At 45.2% G+C, this 19,575-nt stretch overlaps 1 protein-coding gene across 4 annotated transcripts in view; it reads right to left on the reverse strand.

Moving 5' to 3' along the window:
- LOC111141917 (protein phosphatase 1 regulatory subunit 16B) overlaps positions 1-18,398 on the reverse strand; it is a 65,599-nt gene extending 47,201 nt beyond the window's left edge. For all 4 annotated transcript variants that reach the window (XM_022494759.1, XM_022494758.1, XM_022494761.1 and 1 more), the window contains exon 1: positions 18,086-18,398. In XM_022494759.1, the coding sequence (XP_022350467.1) occupies positions 18,086-18,335 (250 nt within the window). In that variant the 5' untranslated portion in view covers positions 18,336-18,398. The remainder of the gene's footprint in view (positions 1-18,085) is intronic.
- Between the last annotated feature and the right edge of the window lie 1,177 nt (positions 18,399-19,575).

The raw sequence follows: 19,575 nt of genomic DNA on the forward strand, positions 1-19,575 counted from the left end.
TCATTTACCCACGAGATCAGTTTGATCTTTCCCTCTGCCTCCCTTTCTTTTCCTCTCTGCCAGAAAGTTCTCAAAGACCAGGATTCTCCTCCAAAAACGATCCATTCTGAGTCTGCCAGGATCTGGTGATCCCAGAGCTCTTCCAATCAACAACAGACTTCCCTTCAGTGTGGTCAGCTGCTGGGAAAATCCTCTTTTCGCAAAGCTGCCTTTGCGTCCTCCTTGGGGACTCCCTACCAGTTTCTCCAGGCTGCAAGTCACCCCCTACAACAACAAGGAAGCCGGCCCTCTGGCCTGACAGCACAAAGGGCCTGCCGTGGACTGAATTCTATCCCCCACAAATGTATATGTTGAAACCTGAAGCCCCAGTATGAATGTGTTTGGAGATGGTGCCTTTAGGAGGCCACTAGATTTAAATGAGATCATGAGGGTGGGGCCTTTGTAGTGGGGTTAGTGGCCTTATGAGAAGAGACACCAGAGGGTTTGGTCATTCTCTCTCTCTCTGCCATGGAAGGACACAGTGAGAAGGTGGCCATCCATAAACCAGGAGGGTGATTCTCACCAGAAATTGACTATGTTGGCTCCTTGATCTTGTACTTTCAGCCTCCAGAAAGGTGGGAAATACATTTTTACTGTTTAAGCCACCTGGTCTGTGGTGTTTTGCTACAATAGCCCAAGCCCAAGGCAGAGCCCTAGTACCTGGCTGAGGTCTCCAAGCCATGGCCACCCGGGAAAGACGTGGGGGATTTTGGCACCCATTGGCTCTGCCCTGGGAGACACCTCGGTCAAGGCAGTAATCAGCTACTGAGTGCCATGAGTCAGAAGCTGTTTATTAGCCAGAGCACACCAAGACCAGAATATACTTGCCAAAAATGGAGTTTTAAGAAATCTACAGAGTTGTGTGGGCTTTATGAATATATTTTCAGCTGCAGAGACAAAGATGGTGTATTTGACATGTCCTCAAACCTACTTACCGATCTATCTGTATAAAATCCAACCCCCTCCCTTAATTAGAGCTTAACCTTAAGCTTTTTTTAGTGAAAAACAACTTACCAACCAAGAGCCTCTCCAGTGAATGGCTTATCTTGAAATCAGCAGCTTATTCAATAAGGCACCACGTCACCTATGACAACGAGACTGCACTGCTTTCACGAAATAAGAACAGTCAGGCTCTTCAGGACCCAAATGTAAATCTTTTTTGAATTAAAACAAGCTTCTGGAGCCTGAAGTTATTGCTATGTAATGTTTTGCAAGCACTTAGTGTCAGAAAATGTTTTTGAAAACGTAAGTGGGGCATGACCCTTGACATGGCATCTGTCCCAAGAAAAGCTGGAAAAGACAGAAGAGAGGACAAACTCCCCAAGCCCAGGAACTGTTTATTCTATGGCTCAGCCTATGCAGATGATGGAAATTCACCACGGACTATAAATGTCTAAGTGCAAATGAGGTCTGATTGCCTGTGGTGGGTACACCCTGGGGAAGACTGGTTCTAAATTGTGACTTTATCTAACAGGCCTCGTTGGGAATGGGTTTGGAGCACAGCTAACAGGCGGCTGCACCCACCTACAGGTGGGGGCCACGGGCACTTTGCTTGTTTCTCGGGTTCCTCACTCATACAGGATACTCTATCTGAGCCTTCACTTCTGGATCAGACCTTGCTAAGTGCTTGGGCTTTGGAAGAGGGAAAAATGCTCCATATGGATATAATCCATCATCGCTTCTCGGCCTTTTGGCTAAGATCAAGTGTGGATATAATCCGTGACTGGCATAAGGCTTAGAGTACAGACAGTGCTCACTCTGCTTTTCACCTGGACAAAGGACTAGAGCTTTCTAAGCCTCTGTTTATCCACCTGTAAAGTGGGCTCTCAATAATACTTACTTTATGGAGTTGTCAAAAGGGTGAAACGAGACAATGCATGGAAAGACCTAACAGCACCGTGCCTGGCACGTAGTGTCCAGTGAAAACTGGTAGACAGAACGATGAAGGTGATGAAGGGTCGGGGGGGGGGGGTTCAGATGTGGGGTCTGCTGGGACATCTAGCAGGCAACCTCACCCATCTTTTAAGGGGCTGAGAGAAGGAAGAGCTCCTCCCTAGAGGGAAGAAACTTGCCCAGCCACATTGCACTCATGCACCACTGCCATGATACCTGCCTTAATCCTGGAAAGCTTTCCCCCACTAGCCTACAGCCACCTAGAGTCAAGATCACAGATACACACTTAGAGTTTCTTTTTCACCAGAAGACCTAAGAAAGAGGCAAAATGGAGGTGCTTGGAGCAGGGTAGCATGACCCCTATTCCAGATCTGGGACTCTTCTACTTCCCCACTGCAGTAAGTCCCACCTTGTACCTTACCTTCATTATCCAGTTACTTTTCTATTCTCCAACTAGTCCTTCATTGCCCAGCTACTCCCTCTCTCTATCTAGTCTCTCACTGCCCAGCTAATCCCTCTCTCCAGCTACTTTCCCATTACCTTAGCTGTTTCTTCACTATCCGACTCTGTGCCACCCACTCAGATGATCACTCATCGCCCAGCTACTCTGCCACTCCCCAGTTTCTCTAGCATCTTTGTGTTATCTAGAGTTCACACCAGTTTGGAACAATCAAGGGGATCTTGGCTTTAGTCAGGACAAATCTGTCCTGGTCTATATATACATATCTCTGCAGGAAATTACGTCTTCCTGGACCAAGTAGCTGATGTTTAGAAATGGAATGTTTCCTGCTTATTATCTTTGAGGCCTTTGGTCTGGGCTACTGGAGCGGAAAGGCAAAGCCCACACAGTACAGGGCATGGAACACTGGCAGGCAGAGCCAGGAGTTCCGGCCGCACAGGAGGACCCTGATGGGTTGGGTATCATGGCTCTGGAGTGGTTCTCCTGGTTGCAGATGTGAGGCTAAGACTAGAGGCTCCTCCCCCTCATCAGGGCCCTGCCCATACCATCCCTGCAGTTTGGGATGTTCTCTCCTAAAAGCCAGGAGAGCTTCATTATGGATCTGATTAAATCATAAGGAATCTCATCCCAGGCTTGCCAGAAAACAAGTTATTTTCAGCATCCGTGGGCAGCAAATGAAGAAGAAAGTCATGAGCCGGAAGGAATGACTGTGTAGAAACCTTGCCCATTCAGAGGAAGGTTGGCCACCATGTCTTTTTGACAAAACGTTAGGTGCCAAGGAACATATGAGAAGTTTTGTGAAATAATCTAGGGCATTACTTTTTAATGACAAGGGAATGGATCATATTAACTCCAAAAGGTTAAAGAAAACCACTTATAGAAGCTAATTAGGGTCTTTCCAAAGAGCTTTTATAGTTATAGATGGGTTTTGAACATTCAAATGGCTCAAGCCAAACAAAACATTTATTTGTGGCTGCCTTGAGAGATGACACATGGAAACCAGGAGATCCCAGGCACCTTGAGTTCTACAGTCTCAGTAAATAGTCTAAAAGAAGTTCATCAGGGGCCAGGCCCTTTCAATTTAGGGGTTCTGTAAAGTCTCCCTTATGTAAACAGGCTGCAAATGTTACATCATGTGGGGTGCCAACCATTCATTTCCCACTGACTTGCAATGAAAATTGCTGTAAAATGTTTTCATTTTCATACTAAAGTGTAAATGACTACAATCAGGATCTTCTTATATGAATGACTAATAGAAAGGCTGGCACTGAGTAAATGGAGATAGAGGAAATGGGGTAGTGATGGTAGTGGGGGTGAGTGGAAGAAGGATTAGAAAGAAAACAGAAGAGATGTTAACCTTGCTGCTGGCCCATCGTAACCAAGGTTAGTGGCAGAGAATAGTAATAGCCACTTGGGCTATATCTGCTGGCCAGATTTTATCTCTACGAATCTTCACTGCTCCCACCCACACAGTCACTATTCTTTCCACTTTACAGATGAGGAATCTAAGCACAAAGAAATTAAGTCATTCACCCAAGGACACAAAATGGAGATTAAAACTTAGTTTTGCCTGATTCCATGCTAACTTTCAAGGTCTGTCACCTCTCTGCAAAGCTTCCCAACCTTTCTACCAACGGCCTCCTTTGATTCCGTTTTCCCTATGCCATCCATGTTTTGGAAGATTTTATCTATTGAACACACTGCATTTGTGAACTAATAATTCGTTCCATCTGGCTGATGATTATTTTTCTGTTCCTGCTTCTGTTTCAACATTGATCCAGACTTTAACCCCAATTACTGAGGGTTCAACATAATATTATGAAATCACATAAATCACTGCCATGGCTATGCAGTTAATAAGCAATAAAATTAAATAAGCATAAGAACCATCCCCCCGTGCTGAATTCTGACTGCCACATGGTTTTGGAGTCAATGCAAATCACATACTTGGCATGCTCAACCCAGGGTCTGGGGTCGCACAGGGTTTGGACCACCTGGTACAATCCCAGACATTGCAGGTATATCAACAGCCAATCACAGCATTTGACCAAAACAATATGCCTAGGATTATCACACTGGGTTGCCAGAATTCTGGTCTAGAGCAAAGCAAAGTCTAAAGTGTGTGGTAGACGGCAACAGTAAGAGACCCATTGCATCAGGCACATGGGTACAGAGAGGCGTATATGGGCTTCTCCTGCATTGACGCTGAGGCTGACCATGTGACTAACTTTGGCCAATGAGACATCAGCAAACATGATGCAGGCAAAGAGCCAGATAACATGCTTGGGCACAGGAGCTTGCCTTCTTAGAACCCCGAGTCCACCATGATGCAGGAAACCCAGGACAAAAGACCACTTGAAGAGAGAATCCCAGCCATCCCAGCCGAGCCCAGACACTGGCTGACCCAGCAAATAACCACAACCTCATACTGAGCCCTGGTAGGACTGGCAGAAGTGCCCAGCCAATCCAAAGGAACATTGAGAAGTAAGTGGTTTGAGCCACTAAGGGTTTCAGGGTGGTCTCTTTTGCAACAATGGATAGCCAATCCAGCCCAGTTCTTAAGGAAGACTCACCTGGAGAATTGCCACTACTACCTTTGTGGCACCCAAGGAATTGTGGATCCTTATGCCAAAAGCCTGTGACCTCAGGTTTCTTCTGAAGGTCTGGGAACTCTAACTCCTCCACCAAGATTTGGGTTTCGTTTAGTTATTCATGTGTAAAGGATGAAGATACCACTTCCCTCTCCCTGACGTAGCAGATTTTGTATCTCTTCTCTTAGTTTTCAACCTCTGTTCTGGACACAACTGCCTCCACCAAGTGGCAGACAGAGGATGGGGTGGTGGGGTCAGCTCTGTTTGTTGGGACAAACACGGGATGGATGGATGTACTAGACAATTTAATACTTTGAGCAGATTCTGGAATATTCTTCTATTTGCTAAACCCCAGGCTTCCTCCACAGGGTTAGTTAATGACTTTGGCCTCAGTGATTGTTTTAGAAGAGCTTATGGTACGTTCATTGAAAGAGCCTCTGAGTTTCTCTGACAGAAATACTGACCATCTTCTCGCTCCATTATAAAGGACACAGTGGTTCCTAGAAGCCAAGCAAGAATAAGTCATGCCCCCAAATATCTCAACTATCTCCTCAAAAGGGTCACTAAACTGAGAAATGTTAAAGCTAGGGACTGTCAGGGCTCCGGTAAGCATTTGACAAGCTTCTCACATATCTCCTCACATAGGGAAGGGAAATGCTGGCTGCGTGTCATGGTGTTTGGGTTTGAAGAGTTTCCAGGAAGAGTTCCAGTTGGCTGAGTCTCCCAGGATGGCATCTCATTGGTGACTGACCATGGTTTACCATGATTGACCATGATTTATCTACAAGTGGTTTCTTCGTCCCAGAGTAGTTCCATACAATCTGAGCCTAGGAGGCTGCTGAATAAAACCACAACACAGTCTCACCTCAGAAAAGGAATTGTCTTGCACACCAGACACTCACTTAAGCATGGCCAATTTGTTCTGTGCTTGTAGGCAGACCTGGCTGGGAAGCCACGTTATAGTCAGAAGATTGTAAGGAAGTACGTAAACATCACATAGTCATCACATGAGCAGCATTATGTCAAGAGGGGTTGAAGTCTCTTTTTCCATAATCACAATGCTCTTAGGAAAGGGACGGTCAACTTCAAAGTTGTTGGTCACATGGTCACATGTCTCCCCTGGACAGGATTTAGATGGCCTCCCTCATCAATGATCTCTTAGCCTCCTTTTTCGAGGCAACTGTTCTTGACAAGGTTCTCTTTATAACATTATCCACTCATCAGCATATTAATACTGTGTTCTCTTCAAACTGCCTTTCTAGACTGTGAGCTTCCTTATGGTCTGAGCCAGTCTCCTGTTCACTACTGAGCTACTGGTCCTGGTCTGAAGATGTCCAGACTGTGTTCCATGTCTGTGCATGAAATTCTACTCTGATCCCTTACATGTTTTGTTATTTAATCCTCAGATAGAAAACTTCTTCCAAGTTTATGTAGGACAGGAAGGCTCTTTTTTTATAGGAAATTCTTGCTGTTGTCTCCACATACCAACTATAAAAACAGTATAGCTAAATTCCTTTCAGTTGAACAACTATCCCTAATGAGTAATGACTGACTGGATACATTAACACAGAGGAGGTCCCTGGGGTTGTCCCCTAGGCTCTGTCTTTGGCCAATGCCTGTTCAACAATTTTATTAGGGATCTGGATAGTGTCCAGGAACGTGTTGTCTGATACTCTGCCTCTAGCCTAACCACAGGTGACTGCTTAAATGATTTTATATTAAATAAAAGCAAAGCTTGAGCTCCTTAGTCTCCTAGTCACATTTTCAATGCTCAAGAACCACATATGACTAGCAGCTACCATAATGGCCAGTGCATTTCCATCATCAGAAAAAGTTCAACTGAACAACTCTGGAGTAGAGGGCAAATGCCAATTGCATTTGTGAATGGCATGGAATAGAAGCTGCTGATGAATATTTTATCTGAGATGCACATATTTCATTATAGCCCGCCCATCATCCATTTTCCATCCTTCTGGTAACCGCACCCCAATTTCTCTTGGGGCAGGTACAACATATCTCCAAGTGTCAGCTCATGTGTTCTGGGAGGAGCTGACTTCAGGGGTGGGCATATGCCTTGAATCAGACCAATCATAGCATTGCATCCCTGCCCCAGCCCCTGTGATTGGCTCAGAGGTAGGCATCTTAGACAATGAGATTTAATTCTGGGACGCGCTCAACCTGGAAGACTATTAGAAAGAGAATTATTCCTAATGCAGTTACTGAAAGTATAGAATATACACTTTGAGCTGCTAATAGTGATCAGAGATACTTTGGTAGCCCTGAATCCACATGGGCTTCAGTCGTTTTAAGTTGGGTTCCTATTACTGCTAACACAGGAATCTTAATATATCATTCAGAGTCCAAATTATTTGAGCAGGTAGATAATAGACTCAAATTCAACAAGATCAATTTAGGGTCTCGACTTCAGGGCTGAAAATCACCTGTGTGTCCAGGATAGCTTTTGGGATGCTGATAATATACTGGTTACAGAGGGTGAGTACTGGGTCACAGAGGCACCCATGACATGTGAAAGTGGAACCCATTTTGCCCTTTTCCGTTTGAAGAACATACTTCAACAGATAGTTGTTTGTTTTTTTAAAATCACTTGCGTAAGAACAGGTTGGGGAAGATGTAAGTTCACTAATGAGACACCCACTTGGGGGTTTCAGTTTCTTATAAACTCCAGATGAGTCAATAGCGGCAGCCCAAAAAGCCAATGGAAAATTTGGGCCATACTAACAGATAAACTCAACCAGAATGAGGAAACTGAGAGTTCCATTCACCCTGGGGGAGCCAGATCAGGCTTTGGGAAAGTTAATAGACAAAGGAGAGTATGTTCATGAATCTCAAGTCACTTCCTATAAAAGTCAGCAAAAGGAACAGGAGTTGTTGACCTAGAAAGAAAAAGTGGGAAGATAGGATATAGGCATGACAGCCTCACTGAAACACCGAAATGAACAGACAACCTTATCATCTGCAAATAATGTCATTTTCTAGACAAAGGCCCCCCAAAAAGCTACTGAAAAAAATGAGAGTAAAATGTCTTTCTACAAAATCAATATATAAGAACTCAAAGCCTTCCTTTCAAGAAATAAACAGGACTTGTATGGTAAAAAACAAAAACAAAAACAAACCAACCCACAAGGACAACAACAACAACAAAAACCCTGTAGCTTTCCCGAAAGACTAAAGGAATAGCTGCCCAGTGGAGACATGTGCCATCTGCCTGCTTAGAAAAACTCATGACAAGGATATACATTGAGCCCCAATTAATTTTTTAAATTGTGGTAAAATATACAGAAGATACAAGTTATCATATTAACCGCTTTTTACTGTACAGTTGAGTGGCATTAATTACATTCCCATTGTTATGTGACCCTCACCAGCATCCATCTCCAACTCTTCTCATCTTCCCAAATGGAAGCTCCATACCCATTAGACAATAACTTCCCTTTCTCTCCTCCCTCGGTCCCTGGCTAAATTTTGGGAGGTCGTTTTGTTTTTTCATTTTTTTATTATGGTAAAATATGCATAAAATTTACCACCTTAATCATTTTTAAGAGTACAGTTCAGTGGTATCAAATTATTATTATTATATATCATATATAAATATCTATATGATATTCTAATAATGTTATGAATATTATTATATTCATAATGCTGTGAGCTGTGCGACCATCATTGCCATGTATCTCCAGAATTCCTTTCATCTTATAAAACCAAAACTCTATACCCATTTACAACATTAATCAATTTTGGAGAACTCTATTTTTGAGCTCTGGAGGGAAAACCTGACCAAAAGTTCTTAAATGTTACGTGAACAGCTGAAAATAACCAAGAACATTTTGCGAAAGAAGAGCAATTTAAGAAGGACTCGTTCTATAATACACTAAGCCACATTAGAAAGCTGGGATCAAAACAGTGTGTAACTGGCACAGAAACAGATTGTTAGAACAAAATGAACAGCTCAGAAAGTTACCCTTTGTCACAGATGAGGCTTAGGAGGATGAGCGTGGCCTCGCAAATTCACAGGGAAGGGAAGGAAGCTGGACAATTGAAAATGCTTCCAAAACAAAATGGAGATAGATTTTCATGGACTACTTTACACTAAAATGAATTCCAGAAGAATTACATGTTTACTTTATTTACATAAGGCCACAAAAATCTAGAAAAAGCATGTAGGTTAACATACATCACTGGGTGGGGGGCATCTGGGTGGCTCAGTGGCTTAAGCCTCTGCCTTCCGCTCAGGTCATGATCTCTGGGTCCTGGGATCGAGCCCCACATCAGGCTCTCTGCTCAGCGGGGAGCCTGCTTCCCTCTCTCTCTCTCTCTCTGCCTGCCTCTCTGCCTACTTGTGATCTCATTCTATCAAATAATAAATAAAATGTTTTTTAAAAATATATCACTGGGTGAGGAAATGTTTTAGAGCAAGAGTCAGCAAACTTTTTCTGTAAAAGGCGAGAGTAAATATTTTCATCTTTATAGGTCATATGGTTTCTGTTGCAACTGCCTAACCGTGTCACTGTAGTGTGAAGGCAGCCACAGACAATATGTAAATGATTAGGTGAGGCTGTATTCCAAATAAAACTTTATTTACAAAACAGGTAGTGGCAAGATTTGGCCTCCAAACCACAGTTTTAGAGGGTTAAAAGCCCTGTTTTAGTGAGATAAGAGCAAAGAACAAAATCATGAAGGGGAGAAAGAAGCAAATATCATCAGATTAAACTACATAAAAATGATCTGGCAAAATGGTAAAGCAAACACACAAATACACACATGTGCACACATGCACACACACACAGTTGGCAGAAAGCATGTGCACCATATATGACAACAACTCACATCCTCCCCTCCATTTTCATGCACTCTCTGTCTCTTCTCTGTCTGACACAAACATTACCCAATCTTTGAAATCAATAAAGAAAAGAAACTAGTAGAAAAAATGGAACCCAAAAATAGACAACTCAGAGAAATAAAGAAACGAATTCCCAGTAAGATTATGAATAGGTGTTCAACCTTAAACGTCTCCGTTATATGTAAATTAAGACCACAGGACTATCTTCCATATCTTGAATCTGTCAGCAACTTTGCGGTTTTCTGTGTCATCAAGCAGGGTCGATAAGCAAGGCGGAGGTGAGGCAGGCCTGGCACACAGGCTGGGGGGTGAGGCTTGTGTGCAAACTGACCAATCAGCAATTCCTACCAAAGCCTTGCTTATGTTTATATCTCAAATCTCTGAGCCTCGAGAAGTCTACCCAAAGTAAATAATCAAACCTTGTGGCCAAATACTTTAGTCCACTGATAATCACCATGGCATAACTTTTAGTAGCAAAAATTGGAAACAACCTGAAAATCCAATCACAGGGGAGTGTTTACGTCAATCATGGTACATTCAGAAAGGGGACTAGGAAGTCGGCATTAACCCTCTCTTTTGCAAAGACGATATTAAGACAACATAAAACCGTCCACCTCTAAGCCACATCTGGCTCAGCAGACAGACCTTTCTTCTAAAAATGGCTCCCTCCCTGGGCTTCTGAGATGCCACACTACCCTAGCTATCTTTCTTCTACCCTGGCAGATGATTACTGGTCTCCTTTGTCCTCTTCTTCTTGGCTCAGCACGGAGCTACCAAGGCATTCCCGGGTTTTCTCTTGGTTTGTTTCTTTGTTCCACCTACCTCGCTATTACTACAGGAGAGAAGCCTGACGGCTCTCCCAGGTCTTAAATGAAGTGTTATCTCATTGTGGCTTTGATCTGCATTTCCCTAATGATTAGTGATGTGGAGCATCTTTTCATAGACCTGTTGGCCATCTGTATGTCTTCTTTGGGAAAATGTCTATTCAGATGCCTTGCCCATTTTTTTTTTTTTCCTGTGCAGAAGCTTTTGGGTTTGATATAGTCCCACCTGTTAATTTTTTCCTTTTGTTACTTGTGCTTTTGGTGTAATATCCAAAAAAATAAAAACTGAGCTAATATTTTCTAACAGATAATACATTACTTTAAAAAAAAGAAAGAAAGTAGGTATGGGTAAAATAAACTTTTAAAATGCAAGACCACCAATGGATTTTAATGTAACAAAGTAAGAAAAGCTAAAAATTGATACCGTTTCGGGTTCCACATTGAGATTAACCTTCAAGAAGCGACCATCTATTGAATTTGGTTGCAATATCAAGGAATATCCACAATGATCTGAAAAGGCAATTAAAAGATTCCTCTCTCTTCCAATGGCATATCTGTGCGAGATTTTTCTTCATTTATTTTAACCAAAATAACATATCACAACATATTGAATGCAGAAGCAGATGACAGAATCCAGCCATCTCTTTTAAAGTCAGACCTTAACAAAGATTTGCAAAAGTATAAAACAAGGCTACTCTATATTTTTTTGTCTTGAAAAATATTAGTATTTTTCATAAAAATATTTATGTTCGCAGGTGTGGTAGTTCTAGAACATGCCCACAAATTCTCCTTGCTTCAAGAGGTGAGTCTAATTCCTCTTCCCTTGAGTGGGAGCTAGACTCTGTGAATCGTTTCTAATGAACAGAATATGGCAGAAGTGATGATATGTGACTTAAAAGCATAGGTCATAAAAAGCAGTGTGATTTCCTCCTCACTCAAACTCTTGGATCACTCGCTCGGAAGAAAGCTAGCCTCCATGTTCAGGAGACACTCATCTGGCCCAAGAACCCGAGGCCTCCGGCCAAGAGCCACGTGAGTGTGCCATCTCGGAGGCAGAGTCTCCAGCCCTGTTAAAGCGTGAGGTGATTTTTGCAACCTTATAAGAGATCCTGAGCTAGAGCCACCCAGGCCACGCTGCCCCTGGATTCTTGATCTACAGAAGCTGTGTAAAACAGGAAATGTTTATTGTTTTGAGGGGTTCGATGTTGAGCGACTCTGCTATGCAGGAGTAGATAACTAGTACAACAGATAACGGCTTTATTTTTATGTTTTTTTTTTAAAGATTTTATTTATTTATTTGAGAGAGAGACAGTGAGAGAGAGCATGAGCAAGGAGAAGGTCAGAGGGAGAAGCAGACTCCCCCTGGAGCTGGGAGCCCAATGCGGGACTCGATCCCGGGACTCCGGGATCATGACCTGAGCCACCCAGGCGTCCCTATTTTTATGTTTTAATGAGTACATATTTATTTGAATTCCTCGGCCTTAATTTCCAATGTGATAAATATCAATACCGAGCCCAGTGAAACAAAATCTCTTAAGAGTGCTCAGTTTCTAACCATCTAAAGGGGCCCAGAAACCAAAATGGTTGAGGATGATGCCCTAAGCTCTTTAGCCATGACCCCTTTATTACGTTTTTCTGAAACTACCCCTTGTGAGGGCACCATTTCTTGCCTATCAGGACCCTGAGTCACAGAATAGAACCAAAACATTATCAGTAGTTGTTGCTGTTTACGTTGTGCATAGCTGTGATTTTATTTTCTTAATGTTTTTTTCTTCCTGTACTTTAACAATTTTCTACAACAAGGATGAATGGTTTTTATAATTAAGAGAAAAGAAACTTCCCTTTTCCAAATCACCAGAAGTGAAAGTCCCCAGCACCGGCTCTGCCAGCCACCGACCTCTGTTTCCTTTGGAGGAGCTGACAGTTTAAGCACGGCATACGCAGCCCAGGTGTGCGCCAGAGCACCTGCAAGCCTGGGAGAGGTCCGCTGGGTGCCCGGCGGGTGAGGGCCCAGTGGCCACCACCGCCACCCACAGAGCCTCAGCCAGAATAGCTCTTTCACCCTTTTTACATATTGAGTTTCTGCATAATTTCACATAAAGAAAAGTTTCCACTGCTCAAAAAAAAAAAAAAAAGTTTGAAAACCTTTACCGTGAGAATAACAGTTGAAGAGTTAAAATTAGGCTATAGAAGAAACACTCAAACTCTTTTTGGGAATGTGAACAGTTTCCATAAAGAAAATCCTGCAACATTCGGAGAGAAGAACAGGAACCCTGACAACTTAACAAACGTTGGGTGGTTTCAACTGAGGCTGGCTCATGTGGCCAAGGAAAGAGGTTATAGTTTGGGATGAAGAGCTTATCCAGGGACCCCCACTACCATCACCACCAGTGCCAAGGGCCCAAGAGGCTGGCAGGAGCAGCAGGGCCATCGGGCCCCAAGAGACACAGGTCAGAACCATGAGTGAGTGGCTCTCTCATTTCCTAGGGAAAATCCAGAGCACGAGGTGCCAGGTCTGTCTGGCAGTTAAAAGCACAGGCTTCAAAGACATCAGATGTGGGTTTGAGTCCCTGGTCTGATGCCAAAAACCTGTGAGATCTTTGGCAGGTGACATTCTTCTTAGAGCTTCGATGTTCTCATCTGTCCAATGAGGTTTGAGAATGCAAAATGGGTCTGCCATTTTGGAAAACAGGTTTGCAGCTTCCCAAATGTTAAACCCAAATTTGCCATATGACCCAGCAATTCCAGTCCTAGGTAACCACCCCAGAGAACTGAAAACATACATCCACACAAAGACTTACACAAAAATGTTCTTAGCAGCATTATTCATCATTACCCCAAATGGAAGCAATCCAAATGTGAATGGATAAACGAGATGGGGCATATCCATACAATGGAATACTACAGCGCAATAAAAGAAATGAAACCCTGACACATGCCACAACCTGAATGCACCTTGGAAACATTATTCTAAGTGAAAGAAGCTGATTGCAAAAGCTCACATATTGGATGAGTCTCTATAAGTGGAACATTCTAGAAAAGGCAAGGATATAGAGGCAGAAAGGAGATTAGTGGTTGCCTGGGGTTGGGGGCAGGGGTGGGAACCAGGAGTGACTACAAATGGGCACAAGGTTTCTCTTGGGGGTGATGCAACTTTCAAAAATTAGGTGTTGCAGCGATGGGTGTGCCGCTCCGTAAGCTTACCGAAAATCGCTGAATTGCACACTTAAAAAATCAGCAAATTTTGTGACATGTCAATTAAACCTATTTCAATAGAGCTCTTTTTTAAAAATGAGATTGGACTGCCCCTCAGAGGGTCATCGTGAGGATTAACTGAGATAACTTTTTTTTTTTTAAAGATTTTATTTATTTGACAGACAGAGATCACAAGTAGACAGAGAGGCAGGCAGAGAGAGAGGAAGGGAAGCAGGCTCCCTGCTGAGCAGAGAGCCCGATGCGGGGCTCGATCCCAGGACCCTGGGATCATGACCTGAGCCGAATGCAGAGGCTTTAACCCACTGAGCCACCCAGGCGCCCCAACTGAGATAACTTTTGATACAAAGTAAGCACTCAATAAATAACAGTAACAATGATAATCAGTGTATACACTAGTACAGATTATATAAGTGTCGACCATAGATAATGCAGAATAGCTACAATTTATAGCAATTTATATAAATCTACAATTTATATAAATTTATAAATTTATATAAAGCTACAATTTATATAAATCTACCCCTTAGCATACACTTCAACATCTGTAAACTCATTTTAACCCCGCGACAACTTTCTGAGGCAGCTGTATTCTATCATCCTCATTTTCACAGATGGGGAAACTGAGGCCCCGAGAAGTTTAGTAGCTTTGCCGACATCGCACAGCTAGTGCGTGGCAGAGCTGAGACTTCAATTCTGGAGAACTAGCCCTAGAGTCCACGTTCCTCGCCACAACACTGCACTGCCTCTCGGTAAATGTTAGCTGTGTACTGCATTTCTGCTCTAACTAGTGATGGGGTGGGGTGCAGAAAAGGCTCACAGATTGCTCCCCAAGAAGGTCACTCAAGACCCAACTCCTAGCATTATAGGAATCAGGCAAAAGAGTGTTCCAGACAGAAGGAACTGCACATGCAAAGGCAGGGAGGTAAGAGAACGCAGGGCATATGAGAGGAAGCTGGAGTTGGAGATGGCTGGAACACAGGGCAATGCTAGGCCGGGGGCACAAGAGGGTAGGGTTCAGGCAGGTCCAAGACCAAGAAGAAGCCCCGGTGCCCAGACGTTAGCCTGAAGACAATGCAGAGCTGGAGGAGGAAGTATAGTGCATCCCTCTCCAGCGCTGCCTTTCTCTGGGTCGACTCACATTGCCCTGGCAGGTGGAGGAGGCTGACTCAGCCACTGCTGTGAGCTCAAGGGAGCGGGGGAGCCGCCACCCCCATTCCCATCCCGCTGCGAGCTAACGCCCCTGCAACCTCCCCAGCACCGGCTCCGCCAGAAGCCACAGAAACCATCCCTGCCAGCTGGGAGCAGCGGGCTCTGTCCTACTGCCAGGATGCTGAGCACAGCCCGGCCAGACTGCCTGCTGACGGTTACTGATGGAAGCTTCACACCCCAGCCCCAATCCAGCCACCTATGGGCTGCAGGGGGACCTCTCACCCCACCCTACGGCCCACCCCAGCACACAGTGCTCCGGCCCTCCACCCTCACTTGGCTACCCCAAGGCCAGGGACCGGTCCAAGGGGGCAGCACTTTTCTCATTCAAATTTAATGCACATACGCTTGCATCCAACTCTTCCATTTGCCCACATCTGTCCTCGATCAACATCTACCTGTGTGCACAAGAAGTCCACCTGAGCAAAGGCAAAACTGCTGAGAAAACCTCCATGCCCATCACTAAGGAACCAGTTCAAAACCTCTGGGGAAACCCTACTATGGAATACTATGCAGCAGTTAAAAAGAATAATACAGCTCTGTAATTGCACGGTACTGGCATGAAAATACCTCCAAGGTATCTTGTTGGGTGGGAAAAAAAAAAAAGGAAAAGAAAAGGGAGAGAATATTGCAGAGTAATGTATCCAGCATGTCATCGCTTATGTAAAAACAAAACAAAACCAAAAAACTCCAACTAGACAAATACATAGGCAAGTAAAGAAAATGCCTAGAAGGAAACACATCAAACTAACAGAAAGGAATGGAGGGGGGAACTTTTTCCTCTGTATGCTTCTGTGCTTATTTTTACAAGAAAAACGTATTTGTGTATATTTGGGTTCTTAAATACAAAGTATGTTAGAACGGTCACCACCCTGGTGCAGCCTTCAGGGTCACTTTTCAGCGAGCTGTCACATTTAGGGTCTTGTCTCATTCTTGTCACACCCCCCCCCCTCGAGGACAAGGTTCAAAAGTCCATTTACAGACTAAGAAGCTGGACCCAGAGCAGTGAAACCAGACGCTCAAGGTCACACGCAGGGCTGAGGGGGCCTGCGGTCCTGGCCCCGCGCCTGGCGCTCCTCCCCACCAGGCCATGTGGGAGGCTGGCAGGGTGCGGGGCCGCGCCAGGGCTGGGGAGGCACCGAAGTTCTGGAGCAGCTGTCAGCCACCTCGCAGAGTCCCTTCAGGGAGCAGAACACGGCTTTGTCAGGGAAGGAGGGAGGAAAAGATGAGTGGCAAAGAAGAGCTGATGAACCGCCACCCACGACACAAATTAGACATCATTGATGTGCCGCCCACTGAGCAGGATGGGTCTGCCACGTCATCCAGCACCTCACGTGGGAAGGAGCCTCGCAGGGCCGGTCCCCCGAGCCCGACATTTCATGCCTCTCTCCCGGGTGCTGCTCACCCCAGGCTCTCAGCTGCGCTCCTTCCGGCTGAGTAGTTCTGGGAATGCTTCTGCTCGGTTCCCAGAGCACTGTACAACCAGGGCAGAAGGGAAATTGCACTTCTCAGAAGGTGGTAGAACCTGAGGAGCAATGTGCATAAAACCCAACACCCTCTAGGGCGGGAAGCGCCATCCCTCCATCCATGACTGTCTTAGCGCTGCACGTCCGCAGGGTGTGTGGAGGCAGGAGGCCAGAGGGACCCCGGAAAGACCCCCTGGGCCTTCCCCAGGGACAGCCAGAAAGGACTCCTATGCTGGAAGGAGACTGGAGGCTGCCGAGGGGAACACAGGACACACACACACACACACACACAAACCTCAGCCATGCAATGACCCCTGAGAGCATCCTCAGAGAAGAAAGCTGGTCGAATCATGGATCTTCCAATCATTCATACATCAGGAAATAAACCTACAAGGCCATGAGGCCAGGGACAAGAGCTTGGATCCCGTGGTTTCTGGTCCCAGCTCTGCCACCTCAGTCAAGGTTCTGAACCTCTCTGGGTCTCAGTGTTCCCATCTGTAAAATGGGTGCTTATTATACCTGCCTCTGGGGTATCATGATATCTGGATCAGGGGACATATAATAACATAAATAAGTAAAATGTAGGGCGCCTGGGTGGCTCAGTGGGTTAAGCCGCTGCCTTCTGCTCAGGTCATGATCTCAGGGTCCTGGGATCAAGTCCCGCATCGGGTTCTCTGCTCAGTGGGGAGCCTGCTTCCCTCTCTCTCTCTCTCTCTGCCTGCCTCTCTGCCTACTTGTGATCTCTACCTGTCAAATAAATAAATAAATAAAATCTTAAAAAAATTTATTAAAAAAAAAAAATAAGTAAAATGTAACCAGTACAGGGTATCCATAACATCTGGAAACGGATGCTATGAGTGTGTATTTGCATTTATGTTTTTTTATTAGTTTGCTTAATAGAGTGAAAATGTCCTAGACAACATTGTGTATATTCCTCTGTTTCCAGACTTCATGGGCACTCCACATATGAGCAGTTATATATATATATGCATGTAGATACAAATGTGATATTATACAAATGATATATATGCGCAAATATGTATACAGACAGACATTCATTCCATAAATATAATGAAATAAAATATAGGAATCATACAATAAAATAAAACATACTCATACCCACTCACAGAGTACGACGGACCACACATACCCAATAACTTAGCGGGATTCGCTAACCCAATGCTCCCAGCAAACCCTTGAGGTGTATGCCAGTGTTGACCCCCGTGTTACAGAGGTGGACACTCAGGTACAGGGAACCGAGGTGACTTGCCTCCCTTGCCAGAGTCACGCCGGGAAGAACGGACAAAACCTGTTTCAGAAGCGAGGGCAGTCTGCGCGCGGGTCCGTGCCATTAACCAAGGCCCTACACCGTCCAGGGCCGCAGCCGAGGCCAGGGAAAACCCAGCAGCACGCGGAGCGCCGGGCGCAGACCCGACCCGGCCAGCTCCCCCAACCCTCCTGGGCCCCATCCCCACCCCCCGCCGGGGCAGGAGGCACCGGCCCCGAGCTGACCTGGGGCCAGAGGGGCCTACCTTCCTCGGCGTCGTTCCTCAGGGAGGCCTCCAGCAGGGCCACGCTGGCCTCGAAGGACACCTTCTTCCTCCGGCCGCCCGTGCTGCGCTTCCGCTCGTGCTTGCGCTTCCGGTGCTGCAGGTCCTGCTCGTACTGCGCCCACTTCTTCAGCTGCTGCGCCCGGCGCTTCTGGGCGGCGCGCAGCCGCTCCAGCGTGGGCACCTTCTCCAACAGCTGCAGCTCGGTAAGCAGGTCCACGTGGCTGGCCATGGCCTTGGCGCCTCCCCACACCCTGGCGGGGGAGGGGGTGATGCTAGCGCGGGGCGCCGGGTGCCGGGGTGGCGCGGGGGTTCCTGCGGGGCTGGGGCCTCATGGTGGGGCCTGTGCGGGGAGAGAGAGACACAGATGGACACGCGGGTCAGGCGCGAAACTCCGATCTGAGGGTGGTACTCGCCCCATGTGCCAAACACTTGCTTCTATTATATTTAAGTTGAGATGAAATTGACCTATAACATTGTATAAGTCTAAGGCATATAAAGTGTTGATCTGATACATTTATCTATGGCAATAGGATTACCACTGCAGCCTTGGCTAACACCTCCATCATGCCACAGTATTGTTAATTTGGCGGGGAGGTTACATTGTTATTTCATATAAGGTCTTTATATTGTTATAACATATAAGGGGCTTGTTATATTGTTATAACATATAAGGAATTTTTGTTTCTTTTAAAGGAATTAATGCCATATCTTAAATTGCTCAGCATTCATTTATTATATGGTAAATATTGACAGATATCACCCACATAAATAAAAGCTCTTGGACATCCTTAATTTTAATAGTATAAAGGGGTCCTAAGACAAAGAAGTTTGGTAATAGCTGAACTTTTAAGACCTAGAAAATGTTACTTGAAATTTTCTTCTTTGGCTGACCTTAAAAAAAATTTTTTTTTAATCACACTTTTTGCTCTCATGGACTCCTGAACAATATGAAGTCAACAAAATTTCAGTCTAACGCTAGCTGGTCCCTGTCTTCATTCAGCACCGACCCTATGGGCTCTCAGACACACCAGAAAAGGGTCCTGGAATGATCACTTGAACATATTTAAGCCTCTTTTCCCACCTATAAAATATTGTCTCCACCTCCCACAATTGCTAGGAATAAAAAGAGCTGACCAAAAAATGTTATACACCTAATAGCAGAGAGAAACAGCTTGGAGGGAAAAGAGTAGGGACATGTAAACTCAGCCCATCTGGGACCCCACAGGCAAGGCTGGTGGAGAATTGCGGGGTGCTAGGCAAGAGAAAGACTGGCACAGTTCCGCATTTGGGTAATATGGAAATGCCTGCTGGTCCCCAGGGGTCAGGACAGCCCTGGGTTTCAAGAAGTGATCGCTGATCTTCTGGGCTCCCTGCTTTACTCCTGGACTGCCCGTCCTCCAGGGGCTAATGACCAGGATTCGGTGTGACCCCTGGGAGCACAGACTGGGTCAGATCATTCTTCACATCCC

The sequence above is a fragment of the Enhydra lutris genome, unplaced genomic scaffold (assembly GCF_002288905.1).
Source record: "Enhydra lutris kenyoni isolate GAN:26980312 unplaced genomic scaffold, ASM228890v2 scaffoldscaffold6, whole genome shotgun sequence".
In the NCBI taxonomy this organism is placed as follows: Eukaryota; Metazoa; Chordata; class Mammalia; order Carnivora; family Mustelidae; genus Enhydra; species Enhydra lutris.